Raw genomic sequence first — 20,336 nt, 5'->3', positions numbered from 1 at the left:
CTGATTGTTTCCTGTCTGAAATTCCCATTTTTTTAGTGTTGCTCTTTATTTACTGTCCAGATTTGAGAGTTTTTTAAATACTGTTCATTTTCATGGTTTCCTCCTTTCTACTAAAATTGTCCACATGCTTGTGGATTTCAATGGCTTCTCTGTATAGTCTGACATGGTAGTCTGATATAACCACTCTAACAGCTACATTGTAAGCAGTCAGACTTTGAAGCTGCCAGGCTTTTCAATGCTAATCAAGGTGGCCAATTGAAACATTCAAAGCTGCCTCAAACAGACCAGAGTTCTTTCTCCCACCCTGAACATTCCACAGACATGTAAACTCTACTTGCCTAGTTTCCAACATACCTCACAACCTCTGAGGTTGTCTGCCACAGATGCAGGCAAAATGTCAGGAGAGAATGTTTCTGGAGCATGACCGTACAGCCTGGAAAATAATAATATAATAATAATTTTATTTTTGTACCCCACCACCATCTCCCCAGAGGGACTCAGGGCGGCTTACAGATATAAAACCAGCATACAGTAATATCAAATACAAAAACACACAAATAAATTTAAAAGAAATTTATTCACAGCAACTCACAGCAACCCAGTGATTCCAGCCATGAAAGCCTTCAACAACACAAAATTACTTCTGTTCCCTCATTTTCCTCATATTTGTAATATTACACTTCTTTTTTCCTGATTAAAGCTGTCAATTTGTGTATGTCAGCAAAGTTGTGTAACTTCATTAACACATCAGTCTGTATAAGTAGAGCCATATCCTTCCATCTGTATGCATAAAGCAATCTAACAGCAGTGATCATATAGGTAAAGGTAAAAGTTTCCCTTGATGTTAAGTCCAGACATGTCTGACTCTGGGGGTTGGTGCTCATCTCCATTTCTAAGCCGAAGAGTCAGCATTGTCCAACATCTCCAGGTCATGTGGCTGGCATGACTGCATGGAGCGCCGTTACCTTTCCGCTGGAGCGGTACCAATTGATCTACTCACATTGGCATGTTTTCGAACTGCTAGGTTGGCAGAAGCTGGAGCTAACAGCAGGCACTCACTCCGCTCCCGGGATTTGAACCTGTGACCTTTCGGTCTGCAAGTTCAGCTGCTCAGTGCTTTAACACACTTTGCCACCATGGCTCCAGTGATCATATACTCTTCCATAATTCTGTTCTCATTCCATTTTTCCAATAGTCCAAGAAGTTCTAGTTTTCAGTATATTGTCATTTCCCAAATCTCTTCCATCCAGTCATGAATCTAAATCTACATTTTATTTTATAGTTTCCTTGCTTGCTTGCTTTTCACAAGGTCCAGCACCAAGGATACCTCACAACCTCTGAGGATGCCTGCCACAGATGTGGGCGAAAGGTCAGGAGAGAAAGCTTCTGGAACATGGCCATACAGCCTGAAAGACTCACAGCAACCCAGCACCACGTTTCAAAGGAGTTGATCCTCTTCCTCCCACTTCCTCCTTTTCCCAGCTTCCACAACCAAGTATGGAAAGGGGGAAGAGACTTCCCCACGACAGGGAGTTTTTGCAAAGCCATCTCCCACGGTGGCTATACAGGGACCACGGTGATACAAGGGCGGGCGACGCCTTTACAGAAACCTCACAGCTGAGACTGCCTTCCGAGCCAAACTGGCGAGGCTGGGACCCAAACCCGCTCCGGTTTTTATGCGCGTCGGGACGCGGGGTGGGGCGGCTTGGAGGGGACGAGGGTCCGTCCCGCCCCTCGGGTCCCACGCGCGAAGGCCACGAGGCTGGACGGGGGCGTTGGCGGACTCCTAAAAAGGCGGGGGAGGGAGTGGCGTGGATTTGGGAGCCTCCTCCTGGCCAGGGAAAGAAGACCGTGGACGCGGAAAGAGGGCGGCTTGCGGCGGGACTTCCACGCCAGGGTCGCGGATGGGGCGGGAGTGAGAGGCCCCAGCGGAGTCCCACTGGGATTCGCCAGCCTCTCCTGGTGCCTAAGGACTATTATTATGACTGTGTTGTCGGAGGCTTTCATAGCCGGAATGACTGGGTTGCTGTATGGCTATGTTCCCGAAGCATTCTCTCCTGACGTTTCGCCTGCATCTATGTTAGGCATCCTCAGAGGTTGTGAGGTCTGTTGGAAACTAGGCAAGTGGGGTTTATATATCTGTGAAGGGTCCAGGGTGGGAGAAAGAACTCTTGTCTATGAATGCTGCAATTAATCACCTTGAATAGCATTGAATAGCCCTGCAACATCAAAGCTTGGTTGATTCCTGCCTGGGGAATCCTTTGTTAGGTGGCCCTGATTGTTTCATGCCTGAAATTACCCTGTCCTCTGAGTGTTGTTCTGTATTTACTGTCCTGATTTGGAGTTTTTCTAATACAGTAGAGTCTCACTTATCCAACATAAACGGGCCGGCAGAATGTTGGATAAGCAAATATGTTGGATAATAAGGAGAGATTAAGAAAAAGCCTATTCAACATCAAAATCGGTTATGATTTTACAAATTAAGCACCAAAACATCATGTTATACAACAAATTTGACAGAAAAAGTAGTTCAATACACAGTAATGCTATGTAGTAATTACTGTATTTACGAATTTAGCACCAAAATATCACAATGCATTGAAAACATTGACTACAAAAATGCGTTGGATAATCCAGAACGTTGGATAAGTGAATGTTGGATAAGTGAGACTCTACTGTACTAGTAGCCAGATTTTGTTCATTTTCATGGTTTCCTCCTTTCTCTTGAAATTGTCCACATGCTTGTGGATTTCAGTGGCTTCTCTGTATCGTCTGATATGGTGGTTGTTAGTTGTTGTTACAGGCCAATGGAGACTCCACCACAAAACATCGGAAGAGCTGCAAGGCCAACAACAAGCCACAAGAGTCTCAACAAAGATCCACCCAGAGGAAAAGTGTTCTTACCACAAGGGAACCACTGACCACATAAGGAAGCTGATGAAACACAACCTACAAACTATCTACAGACCCACTAAGAAACTCCAACAAAGGCTACCTTCAGCAAAGGACAAAAGGGATCCTCTCACCTCTGCAGGAGTCTACCATGCAACTGTGGACAAGTCTACATAGGGACCACCAAACACAGCAGCATTGCCCAGACATGAAATAAGGAACAGGAAAGGCACTAAAGTCTAACCCAACCAGAGAAGTCCGTCTTGATGAACCAACCAGAGAAGTTCACTTGATGAACCAACCTGGACACAGCATATTATTTGAGAACACAGAAATGCTGAACCACTCTAGCAACCACCATGTCAGACTACAGAGAAGCCATTGAAATCCACAAGCATGTGGACTATTTCAACAGAAAGGAAGAAACCATAAAAATGAACAAAATCTGGCTACCAGTATTTTAAAAAATCTAAAATCAGGACAGTAAATAAAGAACAACACTCAGAAGACAGGTGAATTCCAGACAGGAAACAATCAGGGGCAATTAACACCTCCCAACATAGGATTCCCCCAGGCAGGAAGCAGCCAGACTTTGAAGCTGCAAGGCCATTCTGTGCTAATCAAGCTGGCCAATTGCAACATTCACACTTGCCTCAGGCAGACAAAGGTTCTTTCTCCCACCCTGCACATTCCACAGACATATAAACCTCTCTTGACTAGTTTCCAACTGACCTCACAACATCTGAAGATGCCTACCATAGATGTGGGTGAAATGCTAGGAGAGAATGCTTCTGGAACATGGCCATACAGCCCGGAAAACTCACAGCAACCCAATGATTCCGGCCATAAAAGCCTTCGACAACACACTATTTATTTCTTCATTCTCCAATGGAATATAGGCTGGAATATGTGTGTGTGTGAATATATGATGTTTAATCCGAATGAATAAATTACCGTATCTCTCCAGTCATATGTACACACACACACATACATATATGCGATATACCGTACATACTCGAGTATAAGCCGACCTGAATATAAGCTGAGGCACTTAATTTTACCACAAAAAAACTGGGAAAACATTGATTCAAGTATAGGCCGAGAGTGGTTGCTGCTGCTCAGTCCTTTAGTTGTCTTCGACTCTTCATGACCTCATGGACCAGTCCACGCCAGAGCTCCCTGTCGGCCGTCACCACCCCCAGTTCCCCGAGAGTGATAAATTTCAGAAATAAAAATAGATACCAATAAAATTACATTAATTGAGGCATCAGTAGGTTAAATGTTTTTGAATATTTACATTAAGCTCAAATTTAAGATAAGACTGTCCAACTCTGATCAAATCATTATTCTCATCTTCTTCACTGTAAATGTGCTTATGTATCCTTTTAATAATAATAGAGTAAAATAATAAATGTAATAATAATACTAATAAATACAGGAAAATGACACATGTAATAATAAATAGAGTAAAATAATAAATGCAAAAATAATAAGATCAGAGTGAAATAATAAATATATTAATTATAATAATAAAAATAGAGTAAAATAAATGTAACAGCAGCAACAATAATAGAGAAAAATAATAAATGTAATAATACCAATAATAATAGAGAAAAATAATAAATGTACCATATATTCTCGAGTATAAACTGACCCAAATATAAGCCAACCAGGACCCTCACCCAAGTATAAGCCGAGGGGGGCTTTTTCAGTCTTAAAAAGAGGGCTGAAAAACTAGGCTTATACTCGAGTATATACAGTATGTATGCAAACACACATATTACATATATATACACATAACAATGCATATGTATAAACGTGTGCATTATGTGTGTATTAAACATCAATATATAAATATCGCATATATGCATGTGTGTATATTATATGTGTGTATGTATATGTAAATACTGTGTGTGTGTGTATAGATCAGGCCTGGGCAAAGTTGGGCCCTCCTCCCTGCAGGTGTTTTGGACTTCAGTTCCCACAATTCCTAACAGCCTCAGGCCCCTTAAGTGGCTAAGGGGAAAAAGTAAAGGGCCTGAGGCTGTTAGGAATTGTGGGAGTTGAAGTCCAAAACACCTGGAGGGAGGGCCCAACTTTGCCCAGGCCTGGTATAGATAGATACGTAGCTAGATATGTATGTATGGATGGATGTATTGTTGTTTATTCGTTCAGTCGCTTCTGACTCTTTGTGACTTCATGGACCAGCCCACGCCAGAGCTCGTATGTATTAAATATCGTGTACTCATGTTGTTGAGGGTTTTCATGGCCGGAATCACTGGATTGCTGTGATATTTCTGGGCTGTATGGCCATGTTCCAGAAGCATTCTCTCCTGACGTTTCGCTTGCATCTATGGCAGACGAAACATCAGGAGAGAATGCTTCTGGAACATGGCCATACAGCTCGGAAAACTCACAGCAACCCAATCGTGTATGTGTATGTGCATGATATGTGTGTGTGTGTATGTGTATATGTATAAAAAGGTAAAGGTTTCCCTTGATGTTAAGTCCAGTCATGTCTGACTCTGGGGGTTGGTGCTCATCTCCATTTCTAAGCCGAAGGGCCGGCGTTGTCCATAGACACCTCCAAGGTCATGTGGCTGGCATGACTGCATGGAGCGCCATTACCTTCCCACCGGAGTAGTACCTATTGATCTACTCACACACATTTGCATGTTTTCGAACTGCTAGGTTGGCAGGAGCTGGGACTAACAGCGGGCGCTCATTCCGCTCCCGGGATTTGTACCTGGGTCCTTTTGGTCTGCAAGTTCTGCAGCTCAGCGCTTTAACACACTGTGCCACCAGGGGCCCCCATGTATAGGTGTAAAGGTAAAGGTAAAGGTTTCCCCTGACGTTAAGTCCAGTCAAGACCGACTCTGGGGGTTGGTGCTCATCTCCATTTCTAAGCCGAAGAGCTGGCGTTGTCCACAGACACCTCCAAGGTCAAGTGGCTGGCATGACTGCATGGAGCACCGTTACCTTCCCGCTGGAGCGGTACCTATTGATCTACTCACATTTGTATGTTTTCGAACTGCAAGGTTGGCAGGAGCTGGGACTAACAGCGGGTGCTCATTCCGCTTCTGGGGTTTGAACCTGGGACCCTTTGGTCCGCAAGTTCAGCAGCTTAGCGCTTTAACACGCTGTGCCACCAGGGGCCCCTGTGTATACGTATAGGTACAGTAGCATCTCGCTTATCCAACATAAATGGGCCGGCAGAACGTTGGATAAGTGAATATGTTGGATAATAAGGAGAGATTAAGGAAAAGCCTATTAAACATTAAATTAGGTTATGATTTTACAAATTAAGCACCAAAACATTATGTTATACAACAAATTTGACAGAAAAAGGAGTTCAATACAAAATAATGCTATGTAGTCATTACTGTACTTACGAATTTAGCACCAAAATATCACGATGTATTGAAAACATTGACTACAAAAATGCGTTGGATAATCCAGAATGTTGGATAAGTGAGACTCTACTGTATATGTATATGACTGGAGAGAGAATAGAAATCCCTATTCGAGTTGATCTCGGGGCTGTGGCGCAGACGGGAGAGCATACCAGCTGCAATTAACTGCAATGAATCACTCTGACCAGGAGGTCATGAGTTCGAGGCCCGCTCGGAGCTATGTTGTTTGTCTTTGTCCTATGTTTAAAAGGCATTGAATGTTTGCCTATATGTGTAATGTGATCCGCCCTGAGTCCCCTTCGGGGTGAGAAGGGCGGGAATATAAATGCTGTAAATAAATAAATAATAAATAAATCTCCCCAGGGAAGCTGGCGCTACTTTCCCGTTTCCCAGGGTTTGTGTTCCTGGGGGGGAGGGGAGAGAGAGAGAAGAGCCGGGTCCAGAAGAGGGGTGGGGATCTCGTCCTCGCTTCCCCCGCTCGCTTCTCCCTTTCGGATTGGCGGGGGAGGGGAGGCGGGGAGTTTTTGTGTCTGGGCGCCTTGCTGTGCCAACACAGTACGCACAGTGGCACCGGGCGCCTCTCAAACCCGACGGGGAGGCAATGGGGGTCTGAGGCGGGCTTGGCCCTGGAGATGGGACCCGGGAGGCGGAGGAGGGGCAGACCGGGGAGGGGGCGGCCTGGGCAGCCGGGCTCCGTTGCGTCTGGCCAGCCCTGACCCCGGACGGAGGCAACCCCGCTCGGCCCGCGCTCCTCCTCCTCCCTCCTCCTTGGCGGCCCCGCTTTGGGTCTTCGCTGCCTTGGGCAGGAGCCGCACCTCGGGCCCGGTCCTCGCACCGTGAGGCGGGCGGGGAGCGAGCGGAGCGCTCCCACGGAGAAAGATAGCCCCCCGGAGCCCAAGGGGGTTTTTGCAAAGGCCTGCCGTCGGGACGCAGCGCGGTGGAGCAAGCTTACTTCGCCGAGAGAGGCACCCAGGTCCTGGTCAAAGGTGAGGCCGGGGCGCGGCGGGGAAGGGGGGAAAGAGGGCATCTCTGTCGTCTCGTCCGGCTCTAACCCCCTCCCCAAAATTGGGAACCTCTTTCCCAGAATTACACCCCCGAACTCGGTTTACTTGGATTGCGCGCCCGGTTGGGGGCTTGCCAGCGCGGCAGCGCCTCCAAGGAGAGAAAATCCCCTCGCGGCCACAAAAACTTTTCCTTTAAGATCAGCCCAAGTAGCCAAAGGTTACTTTGGCCGACCAGGAGCCACCGGTGGCGTAGAGGGGTAAAGCCTTGTGACTTGAAGGTTGGGTTGCTGACCAGGCTGCCAGGTTCGAATCCCACCCGGGGAGAGTGCGGATGAGCTCCCTCTATCAGCCCCAGCTCCATGCGGGGACATGAAAAGCCTCCCACAAGGATGGTAAAAGCATCAAAACATCCGGGTGTCCCCTGGGTAACGTCCTTGCAGACGGCCAATTCTCTCACTCCAGAAGCAACTCCGGTTGCTCCTGACACGGAAAAAAAAACTCTCCAGATGGCGTAGTGGACTAAGTGACTTGAAGGTTGGGTTGCTGACCTGAAGGCTGCCAGGTTCGAATCCCACCCGGGGAGAGCGCGGATGAGCTCCCTCTATCAGCTCCAGCTCCATGCGGGGACATGAAAAGCCCTCCCACAAGGATGGTAAAAGCATCAAAACATCCAGGCGTCCTCTGGGTAACGTCCTTGCAGACGGCCAATTCTCTCACTCCAGAAGCGACTCAAGTTGCTCCTGACAGGGGGAAAAAAACTCTCCTTTACTCCAAGCGGCAGAAGGAAGCTTGGAGGAAAGGAGAGCGAGAGAAGGAGACATGAGAGGCAGGCTTAAACATTTGAAATGATGTCACATAGGGGGGGGGGGCTTCTTTTCTGCATCTAGGATACAGAGCAATGGAGTCCAACTCCGGGAAAAGAGATTCTACACAAACATTAGGAAGGACTTCCTGACGGGAATTGCTGCTCTGTAGGGAGTGTGGTGGAGTCTCATTCTCTGAAGGTTTTTAAACAGAGGCTGGTTGCTTGCTCCTTCACCAGAGCCTTTAAAAAAGGGGTACCGATGAAAGAATAATTAGCATTTTGGGTTGCTGTGAGTTTTCCAGGCTGTATGGCTATATTCCAGAATCATTCTCTCCTGACGTTTTGCCCACATCTATGGCAGGCATCCTCAGAGGTTGTGAGATCTGTTGAAAACTAGGTAAGTGGGGTTTATATATCTGTGGAAGGTCCAGGGTGGGAGAAAGAACTCTTGTCTGTTTGAGGCAGGTGTGAATGTTTCAATTGGCCACCTTAATTGGCATTGAATAGCCTTTCAGCTTCAAAGCCTGACTGCTTCCTGCCTGGGGAATCCTTTGTTGGGTGGTGTTAGCTGGCCCTGATTGTTTCATGCCTGAAATCCCCGTCCTCTGAGTGTTGTTCTTTATTTACTGTCCTGATTTTAGAGTTTTTTCTAATACTGCCAGCCAGATTGTGTTCATTTTCATGGCTTGTTTGTTTATTGATTTATTTATTCACCCTATTTATACCCCACCTTTCACTACCCCAAAGGGGACTCAAGGCAGCTTACATATGGCAATTATTCAGTGCCTTAAACACATACAAAACATTAAACTTAAAATAAATTGTATTAAAATTAATACATATTAAACTTTTAAAAACATTACATTCAATATTAAAAAGTAAGAAGGAAGTCAACAAATGTATTTTTTATTTTTCTAAAATTTATTATACTATTATTTTTTCCTTTTTTGTTTTTTAAATATATATATCCTTTATATTATATATATATATATATATATATATATATACACACACACACACACACACACATATATATATATACACACACACATACATACAGTAGAGTCTCACTTATCAACATTCGCTTATCCAACATTCTAGATTATCCAACACATTTTTGTAGTCAATGTTTTCAATAAATCATGATATTTTGGTGCTAAATTCATAAATACAGTAATTACTACATAGCATTATTTTGTATTGAACTACTTTTTCTGTCAAATTTGTTGTATAACATGATGTTTTGGTGCTTAATTTGTAAAATCATAATTTAATTTGATGTTCAATAGGCTTTTCCTTAATCCCTCCTTATTATCCAACATATCTGCTTATCCAACGTTCTGTCGGCCCATTTATGTTGGATAAGTAAGACTCTACTGTGTGTGTGTGTATATATATATATATATTCTTTTTCTATTTTCTCTCTGATTTCCTACTTTGTATATAACCAGTTGTTCTCACACTTTCAATATTAAATCGCTTTATTTCACAGGAGAAAAAAAACCTCAATAAAAATCATTAAAAAAATATATTAAAATCACGCCATCCAGATTTCCTCCTTTCTGTTGAAATTGTCCACATGCTTGTGGATTTCAGTGGCTTCTCTGTGTAGTCGGTGGTTGTGAGAGTGGTCCAGCATTTCTGTGATCTCAAATAATATGTTGTGTCTAGGTTGTTTCAGGTTGGTGAATGCCAATTGCAACATTCACACTCGTCTCAGGCAGACAAGAGTTCTTTCTCCCACCCTAGACTTTCCACAGATATATAAACCCCACTTGCCTAGTTTCCAACTCCTCACAACCTCTGAGGATGCCTGCCATAGATGTGGGTGAAATGCCATGAAAGAATGCTTCTGGAACTGGGCCATACAGACTGGGAAATTCACAGCAACCCAGTGATTCCAGCCATGAAAGCCTTCAACCACACAAGTAGCATTTTCTTTCATTCTTTCATTCATTGCCCCCCTGAAAAATGCCAGGGCACCCTTATATAGGAAAGAACAATGGGCACACACCCTGGATTGTATGCATACAATCCTATCTGTACCAGATGTCATAAACTGGTGCAACATATGCTCACCAAGTTGCGTGTGGCCATGCAAACCAGAGATGGGAAACCTTCGGCTCTTCTGAACTTTTGGACTTTCCTTCCCAGAAACCTCTGAGCAACATGGCCAAAAAGGAAAGACGTGGCTACTATGGTCCAAAACTTTGGGAGGGCCAAAGAGCCCGCTGCTTTGTAGGTAAAAGATGATATAAGATGCCATATGGTTGTAAGTCATCCTAATGAGGAGTGGGGGGAAGGGGGCTCGGCACTACTGCTCTACACCCCCTAAACCACACTGTAGAAGGCTTCAAAACCAAACCACTGCCTGGACTTGAGGTCCAAATGGCTGGAAGGGAGCAATGGCTCATATTGGTTTCCTTTGGTTTTAAAATGGGAGTGGTAAAGGAGGAGCAAAACTGAAGACATCCAAACCAGTGTCCAGGGGTGCATCTTCACTGCAGTATGAATGCAGCTTGACACCACTTTAACTGGCATGGCTCAATGCTATGGAATCAAACAAGTTGCAGTTTTCAGTGGCCTTTGGTCTTTTGTCTTTTCTGCCAAAGAGTGCTAGTGCCTCACCAAAGTATAAATCCCAGGATTCTATAGGATTGAGCCATGGCAGTTAAAATGGTGGCTGTTTGCAATAATTCAACAGTATAGATACACCCCAGGACCCCAGGCCAACAGCCCTGAAAGCTGACATTGAGAAACACATGCCCTGTTCGCTGAGAAACCTACTCAGTGTCTAGAACTGGAAAGGTTCATGCAGCAGGAATAGGGAGAAAGGGGATTGAATGTCTATGTGGAGTTTGCTAGGTCTGTATCGACTGAATTTATGTCTCCAAACGTATTCTAGAATAAAACCATTTTGGAGATACAGTAGTTTGATCAGTTGCAGCCTGCTTGTTTCATATTAAATAAACAGCCTTAAACTTGACCCAGCAACAGGAGCAGAGAATAGGAAAGTTCTGTTTTGGCTACAAGTCCCCCAGACCATGTTGACTTCGGGATTCTGGCAGTTGTAGTCCCCAAGGTACCTTTCCCACCACATTAATGTTATAACCAAACTGATAAAGTCACCCCTTCATAGGATGCCGGGGTGGAGCAATGAGTTAAACCCTTGTGCCGGCTGAACTGCTCATCTGAAGGTTGGGTTGCTGACCTGAAGGTTGCTGGTTCGAATCTGCGAGATGGAGTGAGCTCCCGTCTGTCAGCTCTAGCTTGTGGGGACATGAGAGCAGTCTCCCAGCAGGATGGTAACACATCCAAACGTCCCCTGGCCAACGTCTCTGTAGACAGCCAGTTCTCTCGTACTAGAAGTGATTAAAAAAAACCCCTTCATATCCATCGAGTCTCCATCCACAGATTCAATCATCCACAGCTTAAATGGAAAAAAAAACAGACAGCAAACCTTGATTTTAATATTAAATATAAACAACAGCATTTCACTATGCTGTTGCATATAATGGGACTTTAGCATCCATGCATTTTGTTCTCTGAAGGGATTCTGGGGGGAATAACAACAGACACTGAGGGCCCATTGTACTTACCATTTCTTGAGTGTAATTGAAAAATGAGCATTTGAAAACATGGGTAAAACCGCATCAGAATATTAATAGTACCCATTTTAATTAGAGACAAATTAAAGCCAAAAATGCTTGAAAGTGCTATTATCTCAATTACAATCCTGCACAATTTTACTTGAGAGAAAATCCTACCATACAAGTTGATACAGGTCTCAATTCCACATAAATATGTACAGGATTACAGTTTAATATATTTCAGATCACAACCACAGCACCTTTTAATCTGTCTTAGTTTATGGGTATTAGGGGATGTTAAATTTCTAGAAAATTTGAAGCTATTAGAAATAATTTTTTTCTTTATCCCCCCCCCCCCAAAAAAAAGAACAGATTTGGGGGGAAGGCCGGGCTGTGGCGTAGGCTGGTGAGCAGCCAGCTGCCAGCTGCAACAAATCACTCTGAGGTCATGAGTTCGAGGCCAGCTCGGAGCCTGTGTTTGTCTTTGTTCTATGTTTAGGCATTGAATGTTTGCCTTATATGTGTAATGTGATCCTCCCTGAGTCCCCTTCGGGATGAGAAGGGCGGAATATAAATACTGTAAATAAATAAATAAATTACATGCATGCAATAAATCCCCCCACTTTGCAAACTGAAAGTCATTACATTACTGTAGAAAAATAAATGCATGGTAACTTGACTTGGCATAAAAGTTCCATGCCTAATATAGATTAACAGTACAGGTTTCTTTCCAGAAATAATTACAAATCAATGTGACTTTTGAAAAGGTATTGTTTATTACAAATTGAGCTACAAGGTCCTGAACAGTAATGAACCCTGGAAGTCTAAGGAGCCTCTTCGTTTTGGCCAGTTGATGTGGATCTGGCCAAAACAACCCCCAAATAAATAGGAAAGATCATTACGTAGTAAAATGAAGAAGATTATTTTGTTTCTTCGCCCTTGACTAAATACTCTGTCTGATCTTGGAAGGTAGAAAGGGTTACAAAGGTTAGTACTTTTTAAACATGTACACACATTCAAATATACACATTCAAAAGTGTTCTCGGTTACATACAATAATGTTCCAGTATAGAAAAACAGGAAAATAAAAGAATAAAAGAATAAAAAGCAACTATCATATTAGTCCTGGTAAGAACTTGGATGGGAGGCAGCTTCTATTTCAAAGGGAAAATATTTGTTGCCTAAGAAAGGCCTACCAATTTAATGGGGTTACTATAGGGTGACAGGTGATTTGGAGGCACGCATGCACACTCCATAGGGCCAAATAGAAACAAAGCATTGTGTTGTCAAAGGCCTTCATGACCGGAATCACTGGGTTGCTGTGAATTTTCCAGGCTGTATGGCCATGTGCCAGAAGCATTCTCTCCTGACGTTTCAGGAGAATTGCAACATTCACACTTGCCTCAGGCAGACAAGAGTTCTTTCTTCCACCCTGAGCATTCCACAGATATATAAATCCCACTTGCCTAGTTTCCAACATCTAACAACCTCTGAGGATACATGCCATAAATGTGGATGAAATGTCAGGAGAGAGTGCTTCTGGAACATGGCCATACAGCCAGGAAAACTCACAACAACCCAGAAACAATGCACCCAGTCCCATAAAAATAAATGTAAAAAGGATACCAGGATCAAGAACTGCGAAATACTACTGAAGGGTAGCCTGCTACATAGTTTCTAGAAATAACGAAGGAGAAGTTAATATATGATAACCTTGTCTTAAATATTTTATTCTTAATTCAAAAAGAGAATAATACATAACCTTTTTTTTCCTCAAGGCAGAGGAAGGCTTTTTGTGCCAATCTCCTCTAAACAAACTCTTTCCTCCCTTTGCAGATCCTGAGTGTGAAAATGAAAGGGGCAACCCCAGCCTGGTCCTCCTGGGGCCCACGTGCCACAAGAAGAGCATCACACTGGTGTGCCTGGCCCATGGCTTCTCCTATGCGTGGCCCCTGGATGTAATCTGGAAGCGTGATGGCCAAGCAGTGCCTCGCTTTTCAGCGGCCACTGAGGAGCCCAAGGCCGAGGGCAAATGCAGCTTTGGCATTGCCAGTCGTCTGAGCATAGCGACTTCCGAATGGAAAGAGGGCCATACTTACTCCTGCCATGTGCGCCAAGCGGACATTGCAGATGTTAAAGATGAGATGACTAGTGAATCGAGGCAGAAGTCAAGTAAGTAAGCCCTAAGGCAGAACAAGCTTGACTGGTATTGTTAGGGCCACATACATTAATTGCATGCCTTTGTGTGCGTACAAGGGTTGAATGAAAAGTAATGCCTCCACCTTCGTTACTTGGATCAAATGCAGAAATAATCCTTAGAATGTGCTCTTTAACTACCACTATTCACCTTTCCACATAATCACCAGACAATTGGATACATTTCTGCCAACGATGAACAAGTTTTCTGAAGCCGTCACAGAAGAAGTCGACACTCTGTTTCTGCAACCAGCGTCTCACAGTACCCATTGTGCACAGATCTTCCGATAGCCAAGTAAAGCAATAATGTGACCCACACATTCTTGTGAAATGCCGATTATGCTTGAAATTTCTCTCTGAGTGGTATGACGATCGTCCTGAATTAGTCTGTCAACATTAATCTGATTGTCCTGAATTAATCTGTCATAGGACGTCCAACTCTTTGTTTGTCATGCAAGCAGGCCTGTAGTGAGGGGGGGGGGGTTAGGGGTTCAACCCCCCCCCCCCGAAATTTTTCAGGTTATAAAAAAAACTGGTTTACTCATGAATTTTAACTGGTTAACCAAATCTCCATGCTAAGTCTATGAGACACAAAACATTAAGAGTCCCTCCAGGCACTATTTCAAGCAGATATTGACAGGTTTGTAGCGGGAAGGGGTGTGTGCTAGGGGTTAAACCCCCCCCCCCCGAAATTTTCAAAACCCCTCCCGAAATTTTTTTCTGGCTACGGCCCTGCACGCAAGTCAGATGTTCCCACCTCAACATCTTTAAACTTACTCGCCCAATGATGCGCACAGTACTCACACCAACACAATCACCATACACAGCTTACATTCTCTGATGAATCTCCTTTGGGGTGAAACCTTCTGCTGTCAAGAATTCAATGACTGCTTAAGTCGCATTGCCTGACCGTCTGCACAGGGCTCCATACTTCGCACTTTAACAACACAACTGTTCAATACTAAGGCTTTCCGCCAAATGGAACTGTAGAGGAGAGTCTACTGAACAAGACAGTAGCTGCCGCATACCAATTCTGCCATCTGTTGAGGAGTTGCAAAGGTGGAGGCATTAATTTTCATTCAACCCTCCTATATATGGTTGATGTGGGCCTACCATACAACCACTGAAAACCATCTGCAGCCATCCTCTGCTTACTGGAGAGTGGGGGAGGGACTGCAAAAATCTCTGCCTGTTTCCCCATAACCAGATACAAGGAGATTCCCTTATCCACTGAGACCTCCAGAAGACCCAGTGGATACAGTCATTTCACATCTGGCTACAAGGGCATAGCCAGGTGTTTCTCCATATCATCATTACACCTCCAAGCATGGCATAGCCATGGGCTTCAGTAGCTCTGCACTAGGGTTAGGGATTGTGGAATTAGTATGCTATACTGAGCCAGGCAGGATTGTGACCAGAGTATGGAAAGTAGGTCAGCAGATTCCAACTCAAATGATCAAAAAATCCCTTTTTTCATTTCTATGGAATAAAAAAAAGCTTCCTCATCAGATTTTTCTGTTGCTGTGCTTTCTGCACATAATCTCTTGAATTGATCCTACAGAATAGAATTGAGATGGCTGCTCATGTTCTAGTATGCAGTGAGAGCTTAGAAGAAAATAAAATGTAAGGCTGGATCATAATCTTTCACTGCCTGTAGCAGAATAACAATATCCCCTGTTTACCCACCAATCTTCACATAACATATAAGGTTGACCCAGAGCTTGGGAAAATTGATTTGGACAGAACTCCCCAAATCTCTCACCGACTATTTTGCCCAAGGTGAAAAGTGGGAGTTGTAGTCCTACAAGTCGCTTTTATAAGCTCATCAAATTGTTTTGGTGCCTGAGGTGGAACATACAACATACGGCTTTCCTTGGGAGTACATTTTAAAAGCTAACTCATTTTCTGATGCTTTATGATATCCCAGATCAGTTGCCGAACACTGCCTAATGACAAAGCCAGCCTATGACTTTCTATTCAGAGCCTCTAGGATTTGGTTTAGGATTTTAACTTAGACTGCAGGTGGGAGGCTGCCCTTCAGAAAACAAGCAATGTGAAATACCTTGTTTTCTGGGGCAGGGTGGGGATGAAATAAGTCTCTGGCTTCTGTCTTGGCTGAAATATAGCCATCTCTATGTTTTCTCCCACAACAGAATCAGGCCTTTCTGAAATGCAGCTCAGCCTTCGCACCGGACAGTTTATCTTCCTTCTCTTGGCTGTCAAGAGCTTTGCTTATGGCACTGCTCTGGGAATCTACACAGCTTGTAAGAAAAAAAGTAAGTGACTTACCTTGCCTACTGCAACATACATCTTGACTTAACTACAGGGAATAATTTCCCATGAATTCAAAGGCCCCCTCCTCTTCTCCTTTATGACTCCACTGTCATATTATTTAGTGATGTGGACATATAACATGAAGGTCAACATTCGGGTAGTAGACTGGTCAAACATAAGTCTCTACCAACATCCCTAACACCAGTCAACTAGGGGTGTTGGGAGAGTCCGGTATTTCTCAATTCTTTCTTGCTTTTAACCAAGCCATTGAGAGGACTCCCCAGCACAGCTCCCTTTCCCAAGTTGTTCATCATCTATGGTGGTGCACCCCAATGCATTCATCTGCCCTTGGTAGAGAAGAACAGTCTCCCAAAGCATAAGTATGCTCCTTCATCCCTCTGTGTTCAGGAACAGCTGTGGTATGCCCAAGCAGCTTCTGCTGTGAATCTACATATGTCAAGATCAGAAGGATTTATACTCAATTCTGCAGGGCCCCCAAAAAGTATCTATAGTGACATAACTGAAAATTCTTACAGTATATATGTCACCAAGAGCTTTCTAACCATATCATCATACAGTTTAATATGTACTATTAGGGATGATACTTCATGTAAAATCATTAGATAATCCAACCTAATTTAATAGAATGCATTAGGAATATAGTATGACCCTGTAGCCATAGGACCAGTATGTGCGGTTTCTGTTGCACCTCAGCGCTGGTTCACCTTGCTCTTAACACACACTCCACCACAGCAGACTTGGTTAAAACAGTTTATTGATAAAAGATAGCAAAGTCTGAATAAAATCAGTAAAGAAAGCAATAATCCAAATGTAAAGGCAGTCAGTAAAAGCAATAATCCAAATGAAAAGGCAATCTGTAGAATATAGTTCAAAGTCTCTAATATAGCAAATCAGTCCTGAAAACAAGTTAGCATGAACTCCAAAATGCAATCCAAACACAGGATCGAATAATGAACAAAAGCAAGAGTCCTTTTCCATGAGCATAGACAAGGCAGGAACTTAGCTTCCAAAATCAAAGTTGTTTCGTCTGAAATCTTTCCTTGTTTCTCTCTTATTTAACCATGCTTACAGGCTAAGAAAGCATTCCTTTGTCCTTGAGTTCCCACATGTTTGCCAGCTATTCTAAGAGAACGTCTGGGACAATGACCTCTTGACCTTAATCTTGTATCTCTGTCTAAGGAAGACTCCTCTGACTCACTGCCAGAGCCACCTGGGACTTGTTAATGTTCTGAATCCTATGAAAGGTCATGCTTATCACTAACTTCTGCCTCACTACTATTCTGTTTATCAACAACTTCTGCTTCCCTGCTAGCCTGTCGCCTCTCTGACAATTCAGAGCCTACCACTGACAATTCAGAGCCTTCAACATTTTCTGGATCAGCCTGCATAAACCCAAATCCCCCTTCATCATCAGAATGAACCACAACAGTTTCACTTATCCACATCTCATAAGATATGTACTCTAGGCAACTTTATGGTATTCTTTTGCCACTAATCCTTCATTGCAATAGGATTTGCTATTATTCACAATTTCATATAGCTATATGAAGCCCAGGAAAATATCACCCATGGATACAAGGGTCGTACTTTTTTTTTTTTTTACAACTGCAAAAAATCACATTTCATTATTATAGAATGCTAGTACTTTTCTGTTAGAAAATGACCAGCTCTCTGTTATAAGGCCACTAGAGGCCTCCAGATCTTTGGGTTCTGCAAGATATAACTTGAAGGAGGTTGGGACAAGGGTTGTGAGATCTGACATGATCTTATTGTCCATCTTGGCTCAGTGGAATTGGCCATAGTGTCAAACAACTGATTCAGTGGACCTACTCTAATTGGGACTAAGCAGTAGGACTCAGGTCATTGTGACATGTGAAAAGATAGTGGGATTCATAGGCATTCAAAACAGATTCTCTCACGTGATGTGAAAGTATTGGACGGCACCAGGAACAAATCCAAGAAACACTGGAAGAAGAGGTGAAGGGAAATGTTTAATTGTTTAATTCTGAAAAAATAATACTGAACTGTGAAGTCAAAACTGTCTCCGTCTTAAGTGAAGCGCTCAACTTGGTGGAGGTTTAATTGGTCACTGGGCAACCAGATTGAGTATTTCATTGATTGGTTAAGCAAACATCTGGCATGTAGCAGAGAAGATTAGAGTTGAATTTTCTCAAAGACATTCCATTGTGGTCAGGAGAACCATACATTAAGGTATAAGTCACACTGTTTCCCATAGAGTCTAAATCTTCTTGCATCTACAGCAGTAGAACAGAGTAGGTATACTACAGGAGTGCCTTTCAACTTCTGGTCTTTCAGTGTTTTGGATATCAATTCTTAGAGTTCCTGACCATTAGAAATGCCAATTGGGGCTTCTGGGAGGAGGATTAAAACCGAGAACCATTGCTGTAGTATACCTACACTGTCCCCTGCTTCTAATGTAGTGGAGAGAAAATCTATATCTGACAGCCCTGGTGCCGGGGAAGGAAAGAAATGGAGCCCTATCCCCTTTCAAGGTGTCTATATTAATGACTCGGCCGGACAGAAGCTTAAACAGTATATGTTGTGTTGACAACACTTTTTAATCTCTTTCTCTTATAGGTGTTTAATGAAAATATGGACCTGCATTCCTTTGCCAGCATTGTCGATTGTAACAACAGTTGCTCTCTTCACACCCAAGAAATGTATTGTTTGCTTAAAAGGGGAGTGCAAAGCCATAGAGTCTGCTCAGAGATTTTCATGGCCTCCTTCACAGCTTCTTTTCAAGTTTGGCAACCTGGATTAGTCACTTGGCAAACTTTATGCTAAATTGCTCTTTGCATTGAGCAAATGTCAGTTTTTATTTTGAGTGACAATGAAAAAGAAATAAATGTTGACATTCTTACCTTCTGGTGCCTGCATGGAAATTAGTGACCTACAAATTGGGAAGTTCAGTAAATGCAGTGTTTCCACTCTAGTTGTGTTTTTCTGTGGGTGGTGGTGGTGGTGGAACCACACCTGTTAAAATTGCACGGCCTCTCTCAAATGACGTGTGTTCATACATTGAGATCTTCCAACCACAAAACCACACGATGGCTCCAGTTAAATCTAGAGTTTCTTGCACTCCACATATTAGATTAACTTCACGTCATCTCAGGCCTCCCAACACATTGCAACTGAATTCTTTCAATATCTTGCTCTGGAGAACTGAGAGGGGGGGGAATCAATGTAGTAGCTTGAGGAGTACTTTTCATAAAACATGGTGAAATATACACACTAGTAGGTAGCATTGTGCTATGCTTCAAGCAGCACACTGAGTGGTTGAAAGTCTTATTCCAGGAACAAGCAGAAGGCTTGTTCAAAAATAAAGTAGTAGTAGTAGTAGTTGTTGTTGTTGTTGTTATTATTATTATTATTATTATTATTATTATTATTATTTTATTATGACACAGCAAACAAGATAGATATGCTGGATTTCATATCACAAAATCACAAGTCGAACACTTCCCAAGTGTCTAGGACTGTGTGATGTATTTTCGGATGATGCGTGCAGATCCCAGCAGGGTGGCCTTTTGCAGTTGGCAGATCGTAATTTTGTCAATGTTTATTGTTTCCAAATGCCAGCTGAGATCTTTTGGCACGGCACCCAGTGTGCCGATCACCACCGGGACCACCTGCACTGGTTTCTCCCAGAGTCTTTGAAGTTCAATCTTGAGGTCCTGATAGCGGCTGAGTTTTTCCTGTTGTTTTTCGTCAATGCGACTGTCACCTGGGATGGCGACATCAATGATCCAAACCTTTTTCTTTTCCACAACTGTGATGTCTGGTGTGTTGTGTTCCAGAACTTTGTCAGTCTGGATTCGGAAGTCCCACAGTATCTTTGCATGTTCATTTTCCAATACTTTTGCAGGTTTGTGATCCCACCAGTTCTTTGCTGCTGGAAGGTGGTACTTGAGGCATAAGTTCCAATGAATCATTTGGGCCACGTAGTAGTAGTAGTAGCAGTAGTAGTTGTTGTTGTTGTTGTTGTTGTTGTTATTATTATTATTATTATTATTATTATTATTATTATTATTATTATTAGGCCAGAACCCTCTGGTAGATCTCCAGGTGATTTCCTCAAAGTGTGTGGAAAGGTTCTTTTTTCATCCAACATCTTCCAGGC

The 20,336-nt window shown here is 43.3% G+C and overlaps 1 protein-coding gene across 1 annotated transcript; it reads left to right on the top strand.

The window, feature by feature from the left end:
- Window positions 1–7,762: 7,762 nt before the first annotated feature.
- Window positions 7,763–19,076, top strand: LOC103279084 (immunoglobulin heavy constant mu). The gene is made up of 4 exons (XM_062967167.1): window positions 7,763–7,961; window positions 13,541–13,876; window positions 16,054–16,176; window positions 18,794–19,076. Exons 1-4 carry the CDS (start codon window positions 7,928–7,930, stop codon window positions 18,799–18,801), a joined length of 501 nt encoding a protein of 166 aa, XP_062823237.1. The 5' UTR covers window positions 7,763–7,927; the 3' UTR covers window positions 18,802–19,076.
- The last annotated feature ends 1,260 nt before the right edge of the window (window positions 19,077–20,336 follow it).

The sequence above is a fragment of the Anolis carolinensis genome, chromosome 1 (assembly GCF_035594765.1).
Source record: "Anolis carolinensis isolate JA03-04 chromosome 1, rAnoCar3.1.pri, whole genome shotgun sequence".
Classification (NCBI taxonomy): domain Eukaryota; kingdom Metazoa; phylum Chordata; class Lepidosauria; order Squamata; family Dactyloidae; genus Anolis; species Anolis carolinensis.
The sequence above is the reverse complement of the archived record's forward strand: the minus strand, read 5'-3'. Positions and strand labels throughout refer to the sequence as shown.

Excerpts from the sequence above, each read along its gene's own strand:
- LOC103279084 (XM_062967167.1), top strand. The coding sequence starts at position 7,928 with ATGCGGGGACATGAAAAGCCCTCCCACAAGGATG. Across the intron at positions 7,962-13,540 it reads AAAGCCCTCCCACAAGGATG|ATCCTGAGTGTGAAAATGAA; the intron begins GTAAAAGCATCA and ends CTCCCTTTGCAG. Across the intron at positions 13,877-16,053 it reads TGAATCGAGGCAGAAGTCAA|AATCAGGCCTTTCTGAAATG; the intron begins GTAAGTAAGCCC and ends CTCCCACAACAG.